The sequence below is a fragment of the Vulpes lagopus genome, chromosome 18 (genome assembly GCF_018345385.1).
Source record: "Vulpes lagopus strain Blue_001 chromosome 18, ASM1834538v1, whole genome shotgun sequence".
Taxonomy (NCBI): Eukaryota; Metazoa; Chordata; class Mammalia; order Carnivora; family Canidae; genus Vulpes; species Vulpes lagopus.
In genome coordinates, this window is record NC_054841.1 from 20,813,764 (window position 1) to 20,831,859 (window position 18,096).

The following is an 18,096-nucleotide window of genomic DNA, read 5'->3' on the forward strand; positions in this document are numbered from 1 at the left end:
GATTTTTAGTATGATAATGGTACTGTGATTACACTTAAAAAGAATCCACATCTTTTAGAGTTACATATTAAAATATAGAGTTGAAATGAAAAAAATGCGTTTGAAAAATAATAAAACCTGAAGTTTACTCATAGAATAGTCATGGTACTACATATAAATGGTAAAAAAGGTAAGATTAACATAACAAACTACCTATTTTGGTTATAACATAGCATGTTATAGTACAGTCTCATTTCTGTAAAATTATGTATAAACATATATAATACAATTTCTAATAACTTTTTTCTTTTATACCTTTCTATGGTTTCTTTAACATAATAATCATGAATATTTTAGTAATCAGATTAAGAATGGGATTTTGGCAAGGGAGGCAGGGTACAGAATGTATTTGCTTCTCCATACTTGCTTAATCTGAAAGGTTTTAAATATGCCAGGCAGTAGCCAAATTGCTGCATCTATTTTTAAAACGTGGCTCGATTCTGTCACTAAAATACAAGTAATAACAGACACAGGATACGGGCTTTTTACAACATATTCCACAAATCCCAGAAAGACACAGAACTAGGGGAAAGGTGCCTTAAGCTGGGTGGATGAAGGAAGGTAAATGGATGACGGTAACCTACCTTGAAGTGAGGGCACAGGTGACCTTGCTCCACTGCTCCACCACTGCCGGGTGGTGCCTCCAGTTTGCCACCATCTCCTTGGCGGTTTTCCAATAAGGAGGTGTTGGAAAGCACCGAGTACAAGCTAGTAACCAAACCTCAAAGAGAACACCAATCAACTTCTCTGCTAGATTCTCAGCAATGCCACCTTACCAACAAAAAGAAAACATCTTTGATATACTTATTTTTAAAGAAAAATCTTTACTTCACTGATTTGGGATAAATGGTAAAAAAAAAAAAATCAAAGTAACTACAATGTTAAATTCTGACTTTCAAGCAGCAATTTAATAAGTAAGAATGAGAAATAATTCTTAGGAGCTCTTATGGAGAAAATCATGACTACATCAACCAATTACCATTTAAAAAGTATTCAAGTCACCCTGCTTGGTTCTTATCAAAACTCTTTATCTTCCAGCAAGTGGGACAGACGAAAAGGAAAAGGGGAAGGACGAACGTCTATGATGTGTGATTACTGGGTCAGTTTCTGTGCCGACTGGTTTATGTACATGACCTTACATATTCTTCACATTAATTCTGCAAGACAGGTCTTTATATCTTCTACCAATTATTAATTAAACCCATTATGAAGAAGAGAAAACTCAGATGAGAAAATTTAAGTAACTTGTCCCAGTTTACATAGTAAGTGAAGGAATCACAGCAAACAAATATACAGGTCCTTCTACCTTCAAACTCCATTGTAAAACTTTCAGGTATTTGAAAGCTGCCCTTCAGGGGAAAGGGAGACAAAGAAAGGAGCAAGAGGATGAGTGCTGTGCAGGACGGAGCCTCATTCACGAAAAACAAACTTGTTCCTCTGCTCTGAGCCCCGAACTAGGGAGAGAAGCAGTAGTCTGTACTCTGCATAGCTCCACAAGGCAAACTAGGGATTAGTAAGAAAAGTTATAAGGAAAACTGAAGTTTCAACAATACTGGGCCCCAGAAAGGGAAAAATTACTTCCTTTGAGTTGTTGAGATCCCTGGCATGGAGACTATGTACCAAAGAGCTAATGAGTCAATGACTGGCTACTATTGTCAGTAACTGAAAAGGTATTCCTACTATGGAGTCACTTTCAACAGTGGAATTCTGTGATTTCCTTTAGATCCTTTCCTGGACACTCCATTAGTGTGAGATCACCAGCACACTTGCATGTCCACTAGCAAAGAGACTACACAGATGAATAGGCCACAAAGGAACCTAGAACTAGAATATCAACTTTCAGCCTGTGTACACTGTGCTATAAAATACACAGAAGGGCTTCTAAAATACAGTCTGAAGGCATACAACTGGAGGCTTCTTAATGACAAGGTAAGGAATAGCATATTGTCATACTTCCAAATAGAACCCTTAAAGACCTTATAGGTTTCATCTGCTGAACAAAATACGTTCTGTAGCTGTCAAGTTTTCAGCATCTACTTTGATAACTACTTTGTAATCAGGTACAATACTGACAGGTTCTACTTCAGTTAACTGTTTCTTATATAGGCTCTATCCTATAAACTAAACAACCTACTGTTCCTATCATTATCAAATATGCATTAATGCACTGAGTCTCTCCTTACATCAGCAAAATCATCAGTGAAGGTAAAATAATCTTGTATTGTGCCTATGAGGGCTTCTATTCTAAGAACCGTTAACTTTGGTTTGTCAAATGTCATGCCAAATTGTAAATCCCCACTGAGTCTATTATTCATTCAGTTTAAAGTGAACTGTATCCAGAGCTCAGATATAAATTAGAAAAAACATAAACAGACCTTGAACAGTTGGCGGGGCTAGAAGTATGTCATTAATCTGCAGAAGAAACAATAGTAAGACTTCCCACGTTTCTCGTGCCATGATGGATGACTCACGGGCTAGTTTCTGAATGGCTCTCAGGACCTGTAAGCATAGTCGGATCTGACTGGAGCCCTGTTCCTGTCTGAAGAAGACAGACATATCACTGACAAGCCTTGAGGAGAGAAAGCAAAGGCTCAAGGACAGGCAACTTATGGACACAGAAAGCAATGCTCCCTAAGAGCATCAGAAGACAGGACAAGGTACACCCTCTTTAGTTCAAAGCTATTTTGCCACCATACAGTTTGGCACTCTGGGATCCCAACCTACCAGTCCTCTGAGAGCTTGAAAAGCTATTGGGGACAGGCAGGAATAATGGAATGTAAGTTTCACCTCTGGATTTTCTGAGTCTAAAATGTGCCTTACACATAGCAGGCACACTGTTTTCCGCTGAGTGAATGAGTAAATACCCATAGCCACTTCTGTTGCTCACACTGAAACACAATGGTCTTTGCATTCTTTTTAAAATTTTTTAAACACACATTCACAAGAATTCAGAATGTGAATTCATAGTGCTCACAGTCCCTTTGACACTAATGTCTACTAAAGAAGAGCCTACAGATCCAATGGAATATCCTCACAGGTCCCTAAAACTGATGACGTACAGAGGCAAATGCCTCCCAAATGAGCACCTGCCACTGTGGTCTCCACAGAACCATTTTTTCTCAAGAGAATAAAATAGATCAAAGTATTGGGGCTAGAGTTGAAGACAGAGGTCCAAGCCACAGCCCCTTATCCCTACTCTCCAAAGTGGACCATCTGAAATTTTTTTTTTTAAGATTTTATTTATTTATTCATGAGAGACACAGAAAGAGAGAGGCAGAGACACAGGCAGAGGGAGAAGCAGGCTCCATGCAGGGACCCTGATGTGGGACTCAATCCCGGGTCTCTAGGGTCAGGCCCTGGGCTGAAGGCAGCACCAAACCACTGAGCCACTTGGGCTGCTCCTTTTTTTTTAATTTAAAAAAAATTTTTTTTTAATTTATTCAACCATGAGAGATCCAGAGAGAGAGGCAGAGACACAAGCAGAGGGAGAAGCAGGTTCCATGCAGGGAGCCCGACGTGGGACTGGATCCTGGGACTCCAGGATTGCTCCCTGGGCCGAAGGCAGCGCTAAAATGCTGAGCTACCCGGGCTGGACCACCTGAGATTTTTGAGAACAGTAGGAAACTCACTGCATAACTGAGTGGTGAATTGGCCTCCAGACCTCCTATGTGAAACCCAAGATAAGCAACTAATATTACTGAAATAAATCTTGAGGACTAGTTTCTATATTATGACTCATGTCACAAAGAACTGATAAAACAGAGCTTCCTCAAGAAATCCAGAAAATGAAGTGAATGACCTTAGGGTTCTCACCCCAACCTTAGGATAGAAGATTCTCAGATTCTGGGACATGGCCCAGAAAACCAGACACTTACCCTGAAGTTGCAAACAAATGATACTACTAAGTTTTTCCTAAAGAAGTCCTACCTAGGGTGAAATGAGACATTTACCTAGGAAAGACCAAGACCCCCACAAAGAGCAGGGAGATGTCCCGTGTTCAGATGGAGGTAAATCCAGTTCTTGTGAAGCCATGAGGCTCAAGTTTGTGTCTATTGCTCTGGTTATCTGAAGAACAGTACAAAACTATGTAACAGCCCCAAATCTCATCTAGCCATTCAAAAAGTCCAGAATAAGAAATAAGAATAGCTCTGGGGCTGACACTCTTCCAAACCAGTGACAATGGTAACACTTCAAGGTAGTAACCTACGGCTGTCCACTGGTACAAAAGGAAACTTCTATAGGTAACTGTAGCCTCACTAAGAAGACCTAATTCAGGAGCAGTGTCCAAGTTTCTAAAGGTAAGAGAAATAAGGTCATCTTTACTAAGAAATAAACAGAAAGGTCTAAACACCAGAGATTTTGCTTTCCCCTAGATATTTTCAAAAAGAACTTGTTCTTCAGAAAAAAATTGTTCTTAGAACAAGCGCTGATGAACTATAGCCTATGGGTCAAATCTGGTCTGCCATCTACTTTTGTTAGTTTTATTGGAATGCTGCCATGCAACCTCATTTATATATTATCTCTGACCACTTTCTCTACATAAGTAGAGTTGAGTAGTTACAACACTGTATAGCCCACAAAGCCTTAAGATATTTACTATCTGTCTCTTTATCAAAAAAGTTTGCCATTCACTGCTTTAGAAGAATATTACATTTTTTAAACTACAATATATTTGAGCAATGAAAATCCTAATCAATTTTAAAAGATGAGGGATCCCTGGGTGGCGCAGCGGTTTAGCGCCTGCCTTTGGCTCAGGGTGTGATCCTGGAGACCTGGGATCGAATCCCACATCGGGCTCCCGGTGCATGGAGCCTGCTTCTCCCTCTGCCTATGTCTCTGCCTCTCTCTCTGTGTGACTATCATAAAAAAAAAATAAAAAAAAAAAAATTTAAAGATGATTCACTCTTCACTTAATTATGCAAACAAACAAAAAAGAGATCAAACTGATAGGCCAAAGGAGGTTATCCCCCACTTTGACTTATTTCTAGCAAAGTGGTAAAAAGTTTTTTCTATTTTGAGTGTCACCTTTTACAAAAACTAAGTAAACTTGATGACAATTTTGTGATCTGAATTTTTAAAAAAACAACCCTGATAGCTTCCAATAAAGGGAGATGAGATCCTAATTCCCAGTATATAGTACTGAAAATATTCAGCTCCCTAAGACATTGTTGGCCAGGAGATCCCTAGTACTCAATTCGGTATCCTCTCTGAAGCATGCTCAAGAAAATAAGCTAATTACCAAATGTTAAATGAAAAAGGTACTCAAGTTCTCAGAAGAGGAAAAAAGCAAACCCCCAATTAACTCAAATGCCATTGATACTTTTCATCAATACAATGAACTGAGCATGGAGAAGTAAGTGGTAAGAGTACAAACAGTAAAGAAACAGTGACAATACTACTCCTGAGACTGTCCCATGCCACCCAGAAAAGGCTAGTAAATTAGCCTCCTACATAGAATGACAAAAGCATTAGAACTATTACATCATTTTAGAAGAACCTGATTAGACACAAATATGCTAATCACTGCCAACTACTTCCTATTGCTTCTATTTGAAATCAATAAATATAAGCAACAAGCATTTAATTCACACCTAAAATAATGTGGGTACTGCATCTGATATTACAGAAGCCCAAAATATATACAGCCTAGTTCCTGCTTTCAAGTTGGTTAGTTGGGGAAATGAGACACACACTTTAAAAGATAAACAATAAAACAGTAAAGACATAAAAGCATGACACAGGAAGTACCACACAGGTTCAGAAAAGGTATGATCACTGTGGGTCTGGATGGTCAAGTTAGGCATCTCTTTATAAGACAGAACTTAAGCCAACAACAGTGAGATGTGGACAGCTAGGAGAAAGAGAGGAGGAAGACAAAGAGGCAGGTGATGATGGGGAAGATCATTAAGGAGTCTTAAGGGAATGTTTAATTTCCGAATCTGACCAATGAGCAGGACTCGTGCAGAATTAGCAGCAGCTAATCTGCCTAAGGGCCAGATTACTGCCAGCATTTATTTCACACAAGGCAAGGAGTTTATACTTGATCCTACAAATCAGAGTTCTCAATGGAGATTTTTTTAATTCAAATTTTGCAAAGTAATCTTCTTTCTAAAACTCTTTAAAAAAATTTTTTTTAAGGAAGTAAACTCTACACCACACGTGGGGCTCAAACTCACAACCCTGAGATCAAAAGCTGCATGCTCTACCGACTGAGCTAGCCAGGTGCCCCCAAAGTAATCTTCTCTCTAAATTTAAAAAGCTAAGTGCTCACTTCACCAGCACATATACCAAAATTGGAAAGATACAAAGAAGATTAGCATGGCCCCTGCTCAAGGATGACATGCAAATTCATGAGCATTCCATAATAAATAAATAATTTAAAAAGTTAAAATTTATAGAGTGGTTTTTGGATGATTCAAAGTCCCTCACCATCTGATAGAAAAATGCTATAATGAGAATTTTTCCAAAAGGAAGCAAGCCCCTCTGCCTCTTTTAAAAACATAAAAAATAGCTAAAAACAGGTCTTTCTTAAAAGAAATATTCATGAATGGATAAGAAACTAACTAATGCTTCCTTTGCCATTATTTCCTCTATTTCCCAAACTCTCAGAAGGTATGAGAAAAAAGTCAGTAACAAACAAACTGTTATGAGGAACGCCTGGGTGGTTCAGTGGTTTAGCGCCTGCCTTCAGCCCAGGGTGTGATCCTGGAGTCCTGGGATCGAGTCCCACATCGGGCTTCCTGCATGGAGCCTGCTTCTTTCTCCCTCTGCCTATGTCTCTGCCCCTATCTCTCTCTCTCTCTCTGTCTCTCATGAATAAATAAATAAAATCTTTAAAAAAAAAAAAAAAAAAACCTGTGAAGATAATCTTTTGGCCTAAGAATTTGCCCATAATAATTTCAAGTCTGCTTACTTCAATGTTTTCATCCTCTCGTAGGAAAGCTCCATCTTAAGGTAGTAGGCTTTGTTGCCTTTAGCTTAAGTAGAAAAAATTATGACAGGCAAAAGTATGTTTTTTGAATGGAGGGGTCATAATATTTTAATATCTACCAGCTACTAGATCTTAGAAAGGAAACCAAAAACCTTTAATGAGCACATACTTCTTAAAAATTCTTAGTAAACTTTATATAAGCCCATCCCTTTGATGCATATTAGTACATTCTTCGAACAGTAATGAAAGTTACTTTTCAAAAGAATAACAATGAAATCAGCTCCTTTTAATATAAAAAAGTAGTATCTGTGAATATTTTATTACAATCCTGATAATAGGCCAGAGAGATATAGCTTACCTTGGTACAAAAAGATTTTGCAGGTGTTTTAGTATACTTTGAACATATAGATTAGGCTCTTTAATAACTGGCAATGGAATAGAATCTTTCGGCAATACTAAAGCCATAATCCAGTCTGTATATACATCAACACAATATTTTACAGTCTCTCCATCCAATGGAAGGGTCAGTCCATAGCAAATTACTTCCATGGTCCATTTCACCTAAACAAAAGAAAATAAACATACAGAATCATCACACATCCCTACTATACCTCAGGAGACTAATTTAAAATATTTACCTCTTTTATTACCAAAAACCTCTCAAGTGACAGTATATTCATCTCAACTATATATCATCAGATTTATTCTCAAGGATGTACTTTCCATGGATAAAATATAAACAACATTTCCTAAATAAAATATTTAAGAAGAAAATAATTATTTATTTCTAAATATTAAGCCCATGTTGGCTTTTACCCATTGGACGTTACTACTGTTTGCTATGTGAAATAAAATGCAATATGGGGTCATCTTGATTTTTCCCTAGATACCGGAGGCACAGAAATAGAAAATCTTAGCAATTTTTCTCCTTTAATTTTTATATAGGTATGTGTGTCATTTGGGAAGTCATATACATAAATTCAGTCACACTCCATTTCCAGATTATACAACATTAACAACAACAAGAAGGAATATGAACTGCTCAACTCTTATCCTGTGACTTTCCCTGCTAAAGAAAATAATTAACATGGGAAGGTAAGATCAAACACAAGTGAGAAGGGACTTAAGCTGAGTAAGATCTTAACAAAGCACTTGGTGCACTAAATGAGTTCCAGCCTCTTGACCCATCTGCCATCACATCACAGAGGCTGAGAGAACCTGTCTGAGAGACTGCCAACCCACTGCCTGAAGTCATGAAGAATGAAGACGATTATGGCCAGAAAGGGAAGTTTATAGCACAATTTGCAAAAAAGGATGAAACACTATTCTAGATACTACAAACCGGAAGGTTTTAGTGAATTCCAGGTGAAACTCTGGGACAAATTACTAAGCAGATGATCGGTAAGCACTTATAAAAGGGAAGCATGATCACTGGGAACCAGCCTACTCAAAAAGAACAAGTCATGCCAGATAAGCTTCATTCCTTTACTAACAAGGTTACTATGAAGGCAGTGGACAATTGCATAACCCTGGCAATTTATAAAGCACTTTCATAAATATCACCTACCCATCAAAATAACCCTGTGCGAGAGAGCAAACTATCCTCACTTTATAGATCAGAAAACTGACACTTAGGAAGATTAAGAAATTTGGCCCAGGTCACTGGTTTAGAAATGGTAAAACTGAAAACCTGGGCCCTAGTCTTCCAGCCAGATATCTGAAGCTACTCTCACCATACCATCAATAGCCTTGTCTGGCTAAAGGGAAACTGGGCTTTAGCAAGAACTGTGGTCAGATGCAGGATACCTTTGTGGACAAGATGGGGACATGTGGCCCAAAGGAAGAATGGCTGGATTTGTAAGTGGTTGAAACACAAGAGGAGAGAATACAGTGAGTTAATGTACTAAGATCATTTTGGAAGAAGGTACCCAGTGGCATGCCAAAGGCCCTGCTGAGATTTTAACTTAGGAAAAGAGAGAAAAACAGATTACAGGCTGACCATCAGTAGACACCACAAAACTAAAATGGAAAACTAACTTGTTAGATAGAAATTCAGGATTCAATAAAACTTCAACAGCTTAAAACTAAGGTTGAATCTAACAAAATAAATACATGTACTCAAAATTTTAAGCTCAAAAACAACTAGAAAGGCTAAGTAAAGGTAAAAATACGTAACAGCAATAAAACATAGATATTCTGATACAATATAATCTACTACAGTGATAAACCTTAAAGGCTCTAACACCACAATGAAGTTGTGACAAATATAAGAGGGATTTTAAAAGCGACTACAAGTCCCTAATTGTCAGATGAAAAGACAAAGGAGAAAACATCTCTAGTGATACCTTCATAATAGCTCAACTGTATGATTCCAGAGGACACTGGATTCAAGGAATATTCTCTCATATCGTTTTAAAGGTGGAAAAGGAGAACAAATGAGGGTTGCACCAGAGCACTTCTATCCATTCATGTGCTATCTCTTCCCAGATTACAGGCCCACCAAGAGGAGTATGCACCATAGCAAACACTGGTCCTCGGGGGTAAGTCTTGGCTAAGGTGCTCTGAAGAGAGAAAACCGTTCCTCAGAGTGAAGTACTTCATCCTCCAGCCATCTATGGCCTGCAGAGGGTAAATAAACTGCCTTTAGAGCTATAAGCTTTGGTCTTGTAGCTAGTCTATCTAGATTAAATCTAATCTCTCCTTTGTCAAAAAGAAATCAAAAAGTAATGGGGAGAAAAAGTGGGTCTAAAACCCAAAGTCTGAGGGTTGTAGAAACTTCTTCAAGCACAAAGTTCTAATCCGTATCTTAGCCAGATATCACACTAGCAAGTTCCTGTATCCCTCCATTTTCAGGGTCCCTTCATGACCTCCCCCTGAAAACTTCACGTTAGCCCAGTCACCTGAACCCAAGAACAGAGGATCACCTCCAAGTTGAGCCACCCCAATGGCCCTTATCTTTGGGGACAGCAAACACAACCTCAATTCCAACCACTGGGCTCATAGCCAGATGGGCTTAGCTGTTCTGCAGCACTCTTAAACCTGAGAGTCAGGTGGCTCAGCAGTTGAGCGTCTGTCTTTGGCTCAGGGCATGCCTGGTCCGGGGATCGAGTCCCACATTGGGCTTCGTGTGGGTAGCCTGCTTCCCCCTCTGCCTATGTCTCTGCTTCTCTCTCATGAATAAATAAATAAAATCTTAAAAAAACAAAAAACAAAACTAATGATACACTTTATGTTCATTAATTGAATTTAAATAAAATAAGATATAAAAACAAACAAAAAACCCCTGTGAGTCAGGTAAGGAAAGACAGACAGAGACACAGGAGGGCCTTAAGTTCAATGCATATGTGTAGCCTGAAAACTTGACATAAGATAGGCCTTCCGTTAGAGGCCTTATGGGAGTAGCAATGAAGAACATCCAAACACATCTCTGAATAGAAATCTGAAGACTGGGCCCAGAGCTTAAGGGAAAGGGCCTGATACTTACGCCTCTGTCTCGGGCACAATTCAAGTGGAGAATTGGGTCTAGCTAGCCAGGAGCCAACAAGCACAATGGTACAACCTATTCCTTGACCCCCACAAACTTGCAGTCCCAACCCTCAACCCAAAGGTCAAAATAAGAAGTTCATACTACATTAGACAGAAAGCCATTAAAAGGATAATGTTAAATTCACCAGTAACAAAATTATGTTTTTACACAGTAAAATGAAATGAAGAAACACTTACTTCTTTGTCAGTTTTTAACAAACTCTCACTACCAGCCACTGAAGGGGTACCTAAGGCCTGCCCAAGGGGATGGACCACTGCATTTGCCACCTCTCGCCCAACGCTCTCTGGATAGCTGTGCAGCACACTCGTGTGGCCCTGATCATTCTGGATCACCAAATGCAGTGACCTCCACTCAGAGTACATTGTGCCGCTAAAGGACTATCCAAATGGCACCTGAAAAGACAAAAGAGAATTACTGTTAAATTACACTACTGCAAATTAATAAAAATAAGTAAAACCCAGATTTACCCTACACGGTAAGATAAAGCAGCTACAAACACACTGCCAAGAAGACTGAGGGGGAAAACACATCTAAATGTATTGAGATTGTGCTAAAATAGCCTCGTGGCAAGATCAGGTAGGAAGGCAGACCCTGGGAAGCAGCTATCTAAGCACCTCCCCAAAAGAGCCTCAGAAGCCCTGGAGCGGAACTGGGACAGACGCCACTGTGCAGGGGGATAAAATGATCTGATCTGGTACATTCAAAACATGAGGAAGCCCTCCTCATTCTATGTTCCAGGTTAGAAAAGGCAGAATGAAGTGCCCTAAGTAAGAAATGAAGACATAGGAAAGAGTTTACTCCAAGATCCTTATTTTTCAGTCAACAATTTCCAAATACCTATTACATGCTAGAAACATATCCCTGTTAATTTCCCTCCAATGTCCTCAGATTAGACATAAAATTATTTGAGAATATTTCATTCCCTGCAGCAGTGAAACACAAATTTCTTGTAATGAAACATCTGGAAGTTAGTGTTCTTCAGAAAACAAAGTAAGAGCTCCATTGGGGCACCTGGGTGGCTCAGTCAGTTAAGTGTCTGCCTTCGGCTCAAGTCATGGTCCTAGGATTGAGTCCCATGTCTGGCTCCCTGCTCAGTGGGGAGTGTTTCTCCCTCTCCCTCTGTCCTTCCTCTCTGCTCAAGCACACTCTCTCTCAAATAAATAAAATCTTAAAAAAAAAAAAAAAAGAGCTCCACTTATGAGCATTTACTACATGCTACTCATGCAATCATCAAAATAACTCAATGAACAGGGGCGCCTGGCTGGCTCAGCTGGTTAAGCATCTGACTCTTGGTTTTCAGATCAGCTCATGGGATCCAGCCTCACTCGGCAGGAGTCTGCTTGGGATTCTCTCTCCGCCCCACCTCTCCCCCTACTTGTGTGTGTGTATGCACACACCCTCTCTCAAGATAAATAATCTTGAAAAAAAAAAAAACCAACTCAATGAATATTAAGGAATATTATCTCTATTTCACAGACAAAAAAATTGAGACATAGAGAGGTTTGCTTTTTACCTGAGGCTTCAGAGCTATAACGTGGTGGATCTGGGTTTGAATCCATGTCTGTTGGGTTCCAGGGACCATGCTCTTAACCATGGCATATACGGCCTTCTCCCTATTCTATACATTCTCCATAGCATGTACTGTTTCTCCCTGTACTGTATATTTTCCATGAAATGATCTATATCTACCATGCAAATGAAAAACTTTCAGCCACAGAAAACGTATCTATATGAATGCAATATAAATGTTACAATCATAAACACCATGCTCATGAAGAGAATCAAAGATGGTCAGCTCTTTCCAATTCATTTGTTAACTTTCATCTTCTACTTCTTCTGAAATCTGTATGCCCAGCCAGCAGAGTTTAAGCAAAACATATGGGTACACTTAATGTTTAATAAGTTCTATCCCTTAAACTAATTTTTCTTCATACTGGGAAAGACTAGCATTCAATTTTATTTTTAAAAACCTCACTCCTGCTCAATAGGTATCAGTGTTTTTCAAAAGGATATGGCATTTGAGAATTATAGGCCTGCAGAATGAAGATGAAACTCCTCAGTACAAAAGTCAAAGTTCTTCACAGACTGTTCCCAAACTACCTTTCCCTTTTCCATACAGAGGAACCCATCACGTTCCCTTCCCCTCCTGCATACCTCCCATTCCCACCCCTACTCAATCTTCTCAGCTTCTTTGGGAATCTGGTGGACTCTGGGCTCAGGTACCTTTCAGTGATCCCATGAAGTCATATACACACTATATAGAGTTATATATACACATAGATATACATGCTATATACACAGTTTCTTACATGAATGCATGTAAGTATTATACCACAGGGGGTTTTGTTTTGTTTTAGTGTAGCTTTTTGTTTTTTAACTTTTTCATTTTGTTTGGCTTCATGTCCTGTCCAAATAATTCACTTCCCTGAATAAATAATCCATGTTGACTATCTAACATTTCCTCCTGTATCTGTTCCGACCTAATTTAATCATATTAAAATAATTTGTACACTTGGCATAGATAGGGATTCTATCCCTCTCTATATGTTTTTTTTTTTCCATTCAACAATGCCTCATGAACATCCTTCCAACTAATAATAGATTCTTTTTAATGACTGTGTAACATTCCATGGCATGGGTGTGGTATAACTTATTCAGCCAGTCTCCTGATGATGTGTATTTACTTCATTTCCCATTTTTTTTTGTCACCAGGAAATGATGCAATAAACATGCTTGTTCATATAAACAGTAGCCTTTTAATTTCTATGGAACAAGTTCCCAAGAATGAAACTATTGGATCAAAGGGTATTTGTTTTTAATGTTAATAGGTCCTGTCAGACTGCTTACCCAAAAAAGCTGTTACAACTTCCATCTACATTAGGAATGCCTCTCACTCCCTATCTCCTGCCAGGAACTGCTTGCTTTTTCTTTCTTCAACATGTGACAGGTATGAAGTGAAATTTCATTGTTCTAATCTCATATTTATATTTTATAGCTTTTAGTTCTGGCTTAGGTGGTTTGTGCCTCCCATCTCCTCTATCAGTGTTTTTCAAACTGTTGGTCATGAAATGAATGTAATGGGTAATACTTTTGTTTTTAATTACATGCAATAAGATATACAACAAAGGAATCACATTTAGTAAAGGTAAGCAATGTTCTGTGAAACTTGTTTCAGTTTTCATAAATGCATATTTCTGGGTGGGTCACAATGTAAAATACATTTATTATCAATCTAGGTCCAAAAGTGTGGAAACATAACCCTAAGGTATACATGTAATCTCCCAGATTTCCTGCAAGACAATTGCTTATTTCTTCACACTTAAGTTTTATATTTATCTGGAAATTACTTCTGTAAGTGGTATAGGAAAGGTGCAATTTATTTTCTTGTAAATGTACAGTCAACTGTGCCATTATTATTTATTAAAAATACATCCTTTCGGGATCCCTGGGTGGCGCAGCGGTTTGGCGCCTGCCTTTAGCCCAGGGCGCGATCCTGGAGACCCGGGATCGAATCCCATGTCGGGCTCCCGGTGCATGGAGCCCGCTTCTCCCTCTGCCTGTGTCTCTGCCTCTCTCTCTCTCTCTCTGTGACTATCATAAATAAATAAAAATTTAAAAAAAATAAAAATAAAAAATAAAAAAAATAAAAATACATCCTTTCTCATCAAATTGAAACACCAATTTGTCATACACTAAATCCTCATTTATATAGGAATCTATTTATGAATCTGTTCCATTCAACTATTTATCTATTCCTATGCCAATGCCATAATGATTTAAATTCGGTAGCTTTACAAAATGTTTTAATACCTGGAAAGAAGCCCCTTCCACTCCCCCATTCTTTTTCAAAACTTTACTAGCTTTTTCAAAACTTTACTTCAAAATTTTTCTCAGCCCAAATTATTACATATGTGTTCTTCTATATAAAATTTAAGCTGATTTTATACAATTAAAAAAATAGACAAAATCTTGCCAGGAATCTAATTGAAATTGCTCAGTGTCCACCTGCCCAGCCTCATCTCCTACTGACACTTTCCCACACAGACCCCTTCCCCTAGCTATGGCAACAAAGAACTACTGATGATCACTCAAACCCAACAAGGTTTTTCCCACCCTGTGTTACTGCTCGAGCTACTCCCACTGATTGCACTGCCACGCCAAGCCTTGATCCACCTTATGAAATACTACTACTCCTTCAGGGAACGGCACAAATATCTTCCCTTTGGTAAGGCTTTTCTACACATCTCAAATCACCTCTTTTCCATGTGCCTATTTTTTTTTTCCATGTGCCTATTATAGGCTGGTCATACCAAGCCTCACATTAACTTGTTAGCCATGTAATGATACCTTCATCACAAGACTATCAACGTTTTCTGGGTAGAAACCTCACTTTCTCAATCTCTGAATAGTTCCTAGCACATAATAGATACTAAATAAATGTTTCAGAATGTTAAGTTTTACCAGTGGGAAACAGGAAGATACTAGAAAGTTCCCTTTATTTATCTGAGGTGTGTCTAAAATTTTGCAAGCCATACACAAATAAAATTGGAAAATGTCCATTTGTTTTATGCTATTGGTTTTTAAAGAAAATATATGGCTTCCAAATATTCTTTAAATATTTGGCATGCATTCCAGAAAACACACTACTGGAGGAAAACAATGTTTTAAGGCCAAACAAGAAGAGAGCTAGCTTTCAAACTCCACTGTACACATAAGAATCATGGAAGGGCAAGTGCAGTGGGAGGGTGGGGTGCTGCATATTTCCAGGTTCTTGTCACTGAAATTCTGTATGGGTCTGCATTGGGGCCTGGGAATAGACATTTTTAAAAAACAGCTGCCATCCCTCCCAATTCTGAAAGACATATTATTTAAACACACACACACACACACACACACACAATGAAAGACCAATCAAAACAGGCTTAATAGCTCTTAAATTCTTAAAAACTGGGACGCCTGGGTGGCTTAGCAGTTAAAGCATCTGCCTTTGGCTCAGTTCGTGATCCTGGAGTCCCAGGATTGAGTCCCACATCGGGCTCCCTGCATGGAGCCTGCTTCTCCCTCTGCCTGTGTCTCTGCCTCTCTTTCTCTCTGTGTCTTTCATGAATAAATAAATCTTAAAAAAAAAGATTCTTAAAAACTCTTAAGAAATAAATTTTAATTCTTTAAATGTATTTTTAAATAATTAAAATGTAAAAAAATGAAACATGTAAAGTAGAAAAGTATAGAAAGGATACAGTGAAAAAGCTAAACTATTAAAATGTATATAACAGAAAAAATATGCTAAATTTTAACAAAATACAAATAGACAAAAATATTAAGACAAAGATGTGCATTATAATTACAGGCAAATTAAATAAAACAATGAAGAGAAAATAAGCAGGAAACAGACATGAATTAAAAAAAAAAAAAACAAAGCAAAGCAACAAAGATACTGTTTTGTACCTATTAAACTAGCAAAACAAGTGATAAAACTCAATACTGATTAGGAGGTAAGGCCAACAAGACATACTCAAGAATTTAGGTCAATGGTTTTCAATATGGAAAAACTGCCTCCTAGAGGGCATTTTGGAAATATTGAACGCACTTCTGGTTCACACAATGACTGAGGCATGCTATTAGCATTTATGGGCAGGGTCAGGAAATCTAGACATCCTGCAATGCAGGAGACAGTCCTGCACAATGAACAATTATGCTACTTTTCACATGACTATCAAATGTCTGCCAGAAAATCATTCTGTCCTTAACTGTCTGAGCCTAGAAATCTAACTCCATTTTATACAAAAATACAAATTTTTAATGTGCTATTTTAATTTGTACTGAATTTTCCAGTAATGCAATTAATCATGTAAAATGCAAAAAGATTGGACCATTTTATGGTTAGAACCCTACCATAGTAAGAACTGTTAAAAAAAAAAAAAAAAAAGGAACTGTTGACCATTTCAGAAAACTCACATCACCAAAAGCTATGCCACTGGTGGTATCTAGCTGCTAATACTACACACTGCTATCAGGAATACAATCACAAGAACTATATATATACTTATGTAGCCCTTATTTCAAAATGTCCAAAATATGAGAAAAAAAAGTCTTCAATAAATGGTGCTGAGAAAACTGGATATTCACATGTAAAAAGGTGAAACAACTCCTACCCTACACCATTCACAAAAATTAACTCAAAATGGATTTTAAGACATGAAACTCCTAGAAAACATAGGAAAGGCATGAAAATCCTAGAAGAAAACATAGGAAAAAGGCTCCTTGATGTGGGTCTTGGTAATGGATTTTTTGGAAATCATACCTAAAGCACAAGCAACAAAATGAAAAATAAATGGAACTACAGCAAACTGAGAAGCTTCTACATGGCAAAAGAAACCATCATCAAAGCAAAAAGACAATCTATGGAATGGGAAAAAATACTTGCAAAATGTGTATCTATTAAGGGGTTAATATCCAAAACATAAAGAACTCATACAACTCAATAGCAAAAAAACCCCCAAATAATCCAATTATAAATGAGCAAAGGATCTGAATAGACATTTTTCCAAAGAATATGTATGAATGGACAACAGGTACATGAAAAGGTGCTCAACATGATTAGTCTTTAGGGAAATGCAAATTGAAACCAAAATGAGATACTACAAAAAAAAAAAAAGAGAGAGAGAGAGAGAGAGAGATACTACCTCATGCCTGTTAAAATGGCCATCATCAAAAAGACATAATAAATGCTGGCATGGATGTGGAGAAAAGAGGACCTATACACTGTTGGTGGGATTGTAAACTGGTACAGCCACTATAGAAAACAGTACGGAGGTTCCTCAAAAAATTAAAAAACATAAGATCCAGCAATTCCACTTCTGGGAATATATCCAAAGGAAATGAAAATGCTAATTCAAAAAGATATCTGCACCCCCATGTTCAAAGCAGTGTTAATACACGGAAACAACCTAAGTGTCCACTGATGAATGATAAAGAAGTTGTGGTGTGTGTGTGTGTGTGTGTGTGTGTGTGTAATGGAGTATTATTCAGCTATAACAAAACAAGAAAATTCTACCATTTGCAACAACATGGATGGACCCTGAAGGCATTATGCTAGGTGAAGTAAGCCAGACAAAGACAAATACTGTATGATCTCACTTATATGTGGAATCTAAATAAATAAATAAAAATGAAAAACCCACCAAAATCATAAAAAGAGAGTTCAAGATTTGTGGTTACCAGTGATGAGGGCTTTGAGGAGAGGAAACTGGAGGAAGGTGGTCAAAAGGTAGAAACTTCCAGTTACAAGATAAATAAGTACTAGGGATGTACTGTACAAACGTGATGACTACAGTTAACAGTGCTGTAGGATATACAGGACAGTGTTAAGAAAGCAGATCCTAAGAGTTCTCATTACAAGGAGAATTTTTTTTTTTATTCTATCTATAGGAGATGATGGATGTTAACTAAACCTATCATGGTAAGCTATAGGCAAGGCATTGTGGAAGATTAGAGGACAAAAGATTACTTTTGATTGAAAGAAGGGCTGAGCTGGAAAACAACGGGATAAGATCAGGGAAGAATAAATGGGGTATTGAAG

The 18,096-nt window shown here is 38.0% G+C and overlaps 1 protein-coding gene and 1 non-coding gene across 11 annotated transcripts in view; one reads left to right on the plus strand and one right to left on the minus strand.

Annotated features, from left to right (window-relative positions):
• Nucleotides 1–18,096, minus strand: part of RALGAPB (Ral GTPase activating protein non-catalytic subunit beta) — an 83,532-nt gene that overhangs the window by 59,566 nt on the left and 5,870 nt on the right. For 9 of the 10 annotated variants that reach the window (XM_041732707.1, XM_041732706.1, XM_041732702.1 and 6 more), the window contains 4 exons: nucleotides 10,694–10,909; nucleotides 7,329–7,531; nucleotides 2,415–2,578; nucleotides 624–810 (listed from right to left, as the gene is read on the minus strand). In XM_041732707.1, the coding sequence (XP_041588641.1) occupies nucleotides 624–810; nucleotides 2,415–2,578; nucleotides 7,329–7,531; nucleotides 10,694–10,879 (740 nt within the window). In that variant the 5' untranslated portion in view covers nucleotides 10,880–10,909. The remainder of the gene's footprint in view (nucleotides 1–623; nucleotides 811–2,414; nucleotides 2,579–7,328; nucleotides 7,532–10,693; nucleotides 10,910–18,096) is intronic. The other variant, XM_041732711.1, reaches the window with a different exon arrangement.
• On the plus strand, nucleotides 6,303–6,409 carry LOC121478470. Its single transcript, XR_005984479.1, has one exon. It is a non-coding gene; the product is annotated as a U6 spliceosomal RNA (small nuclear RNA).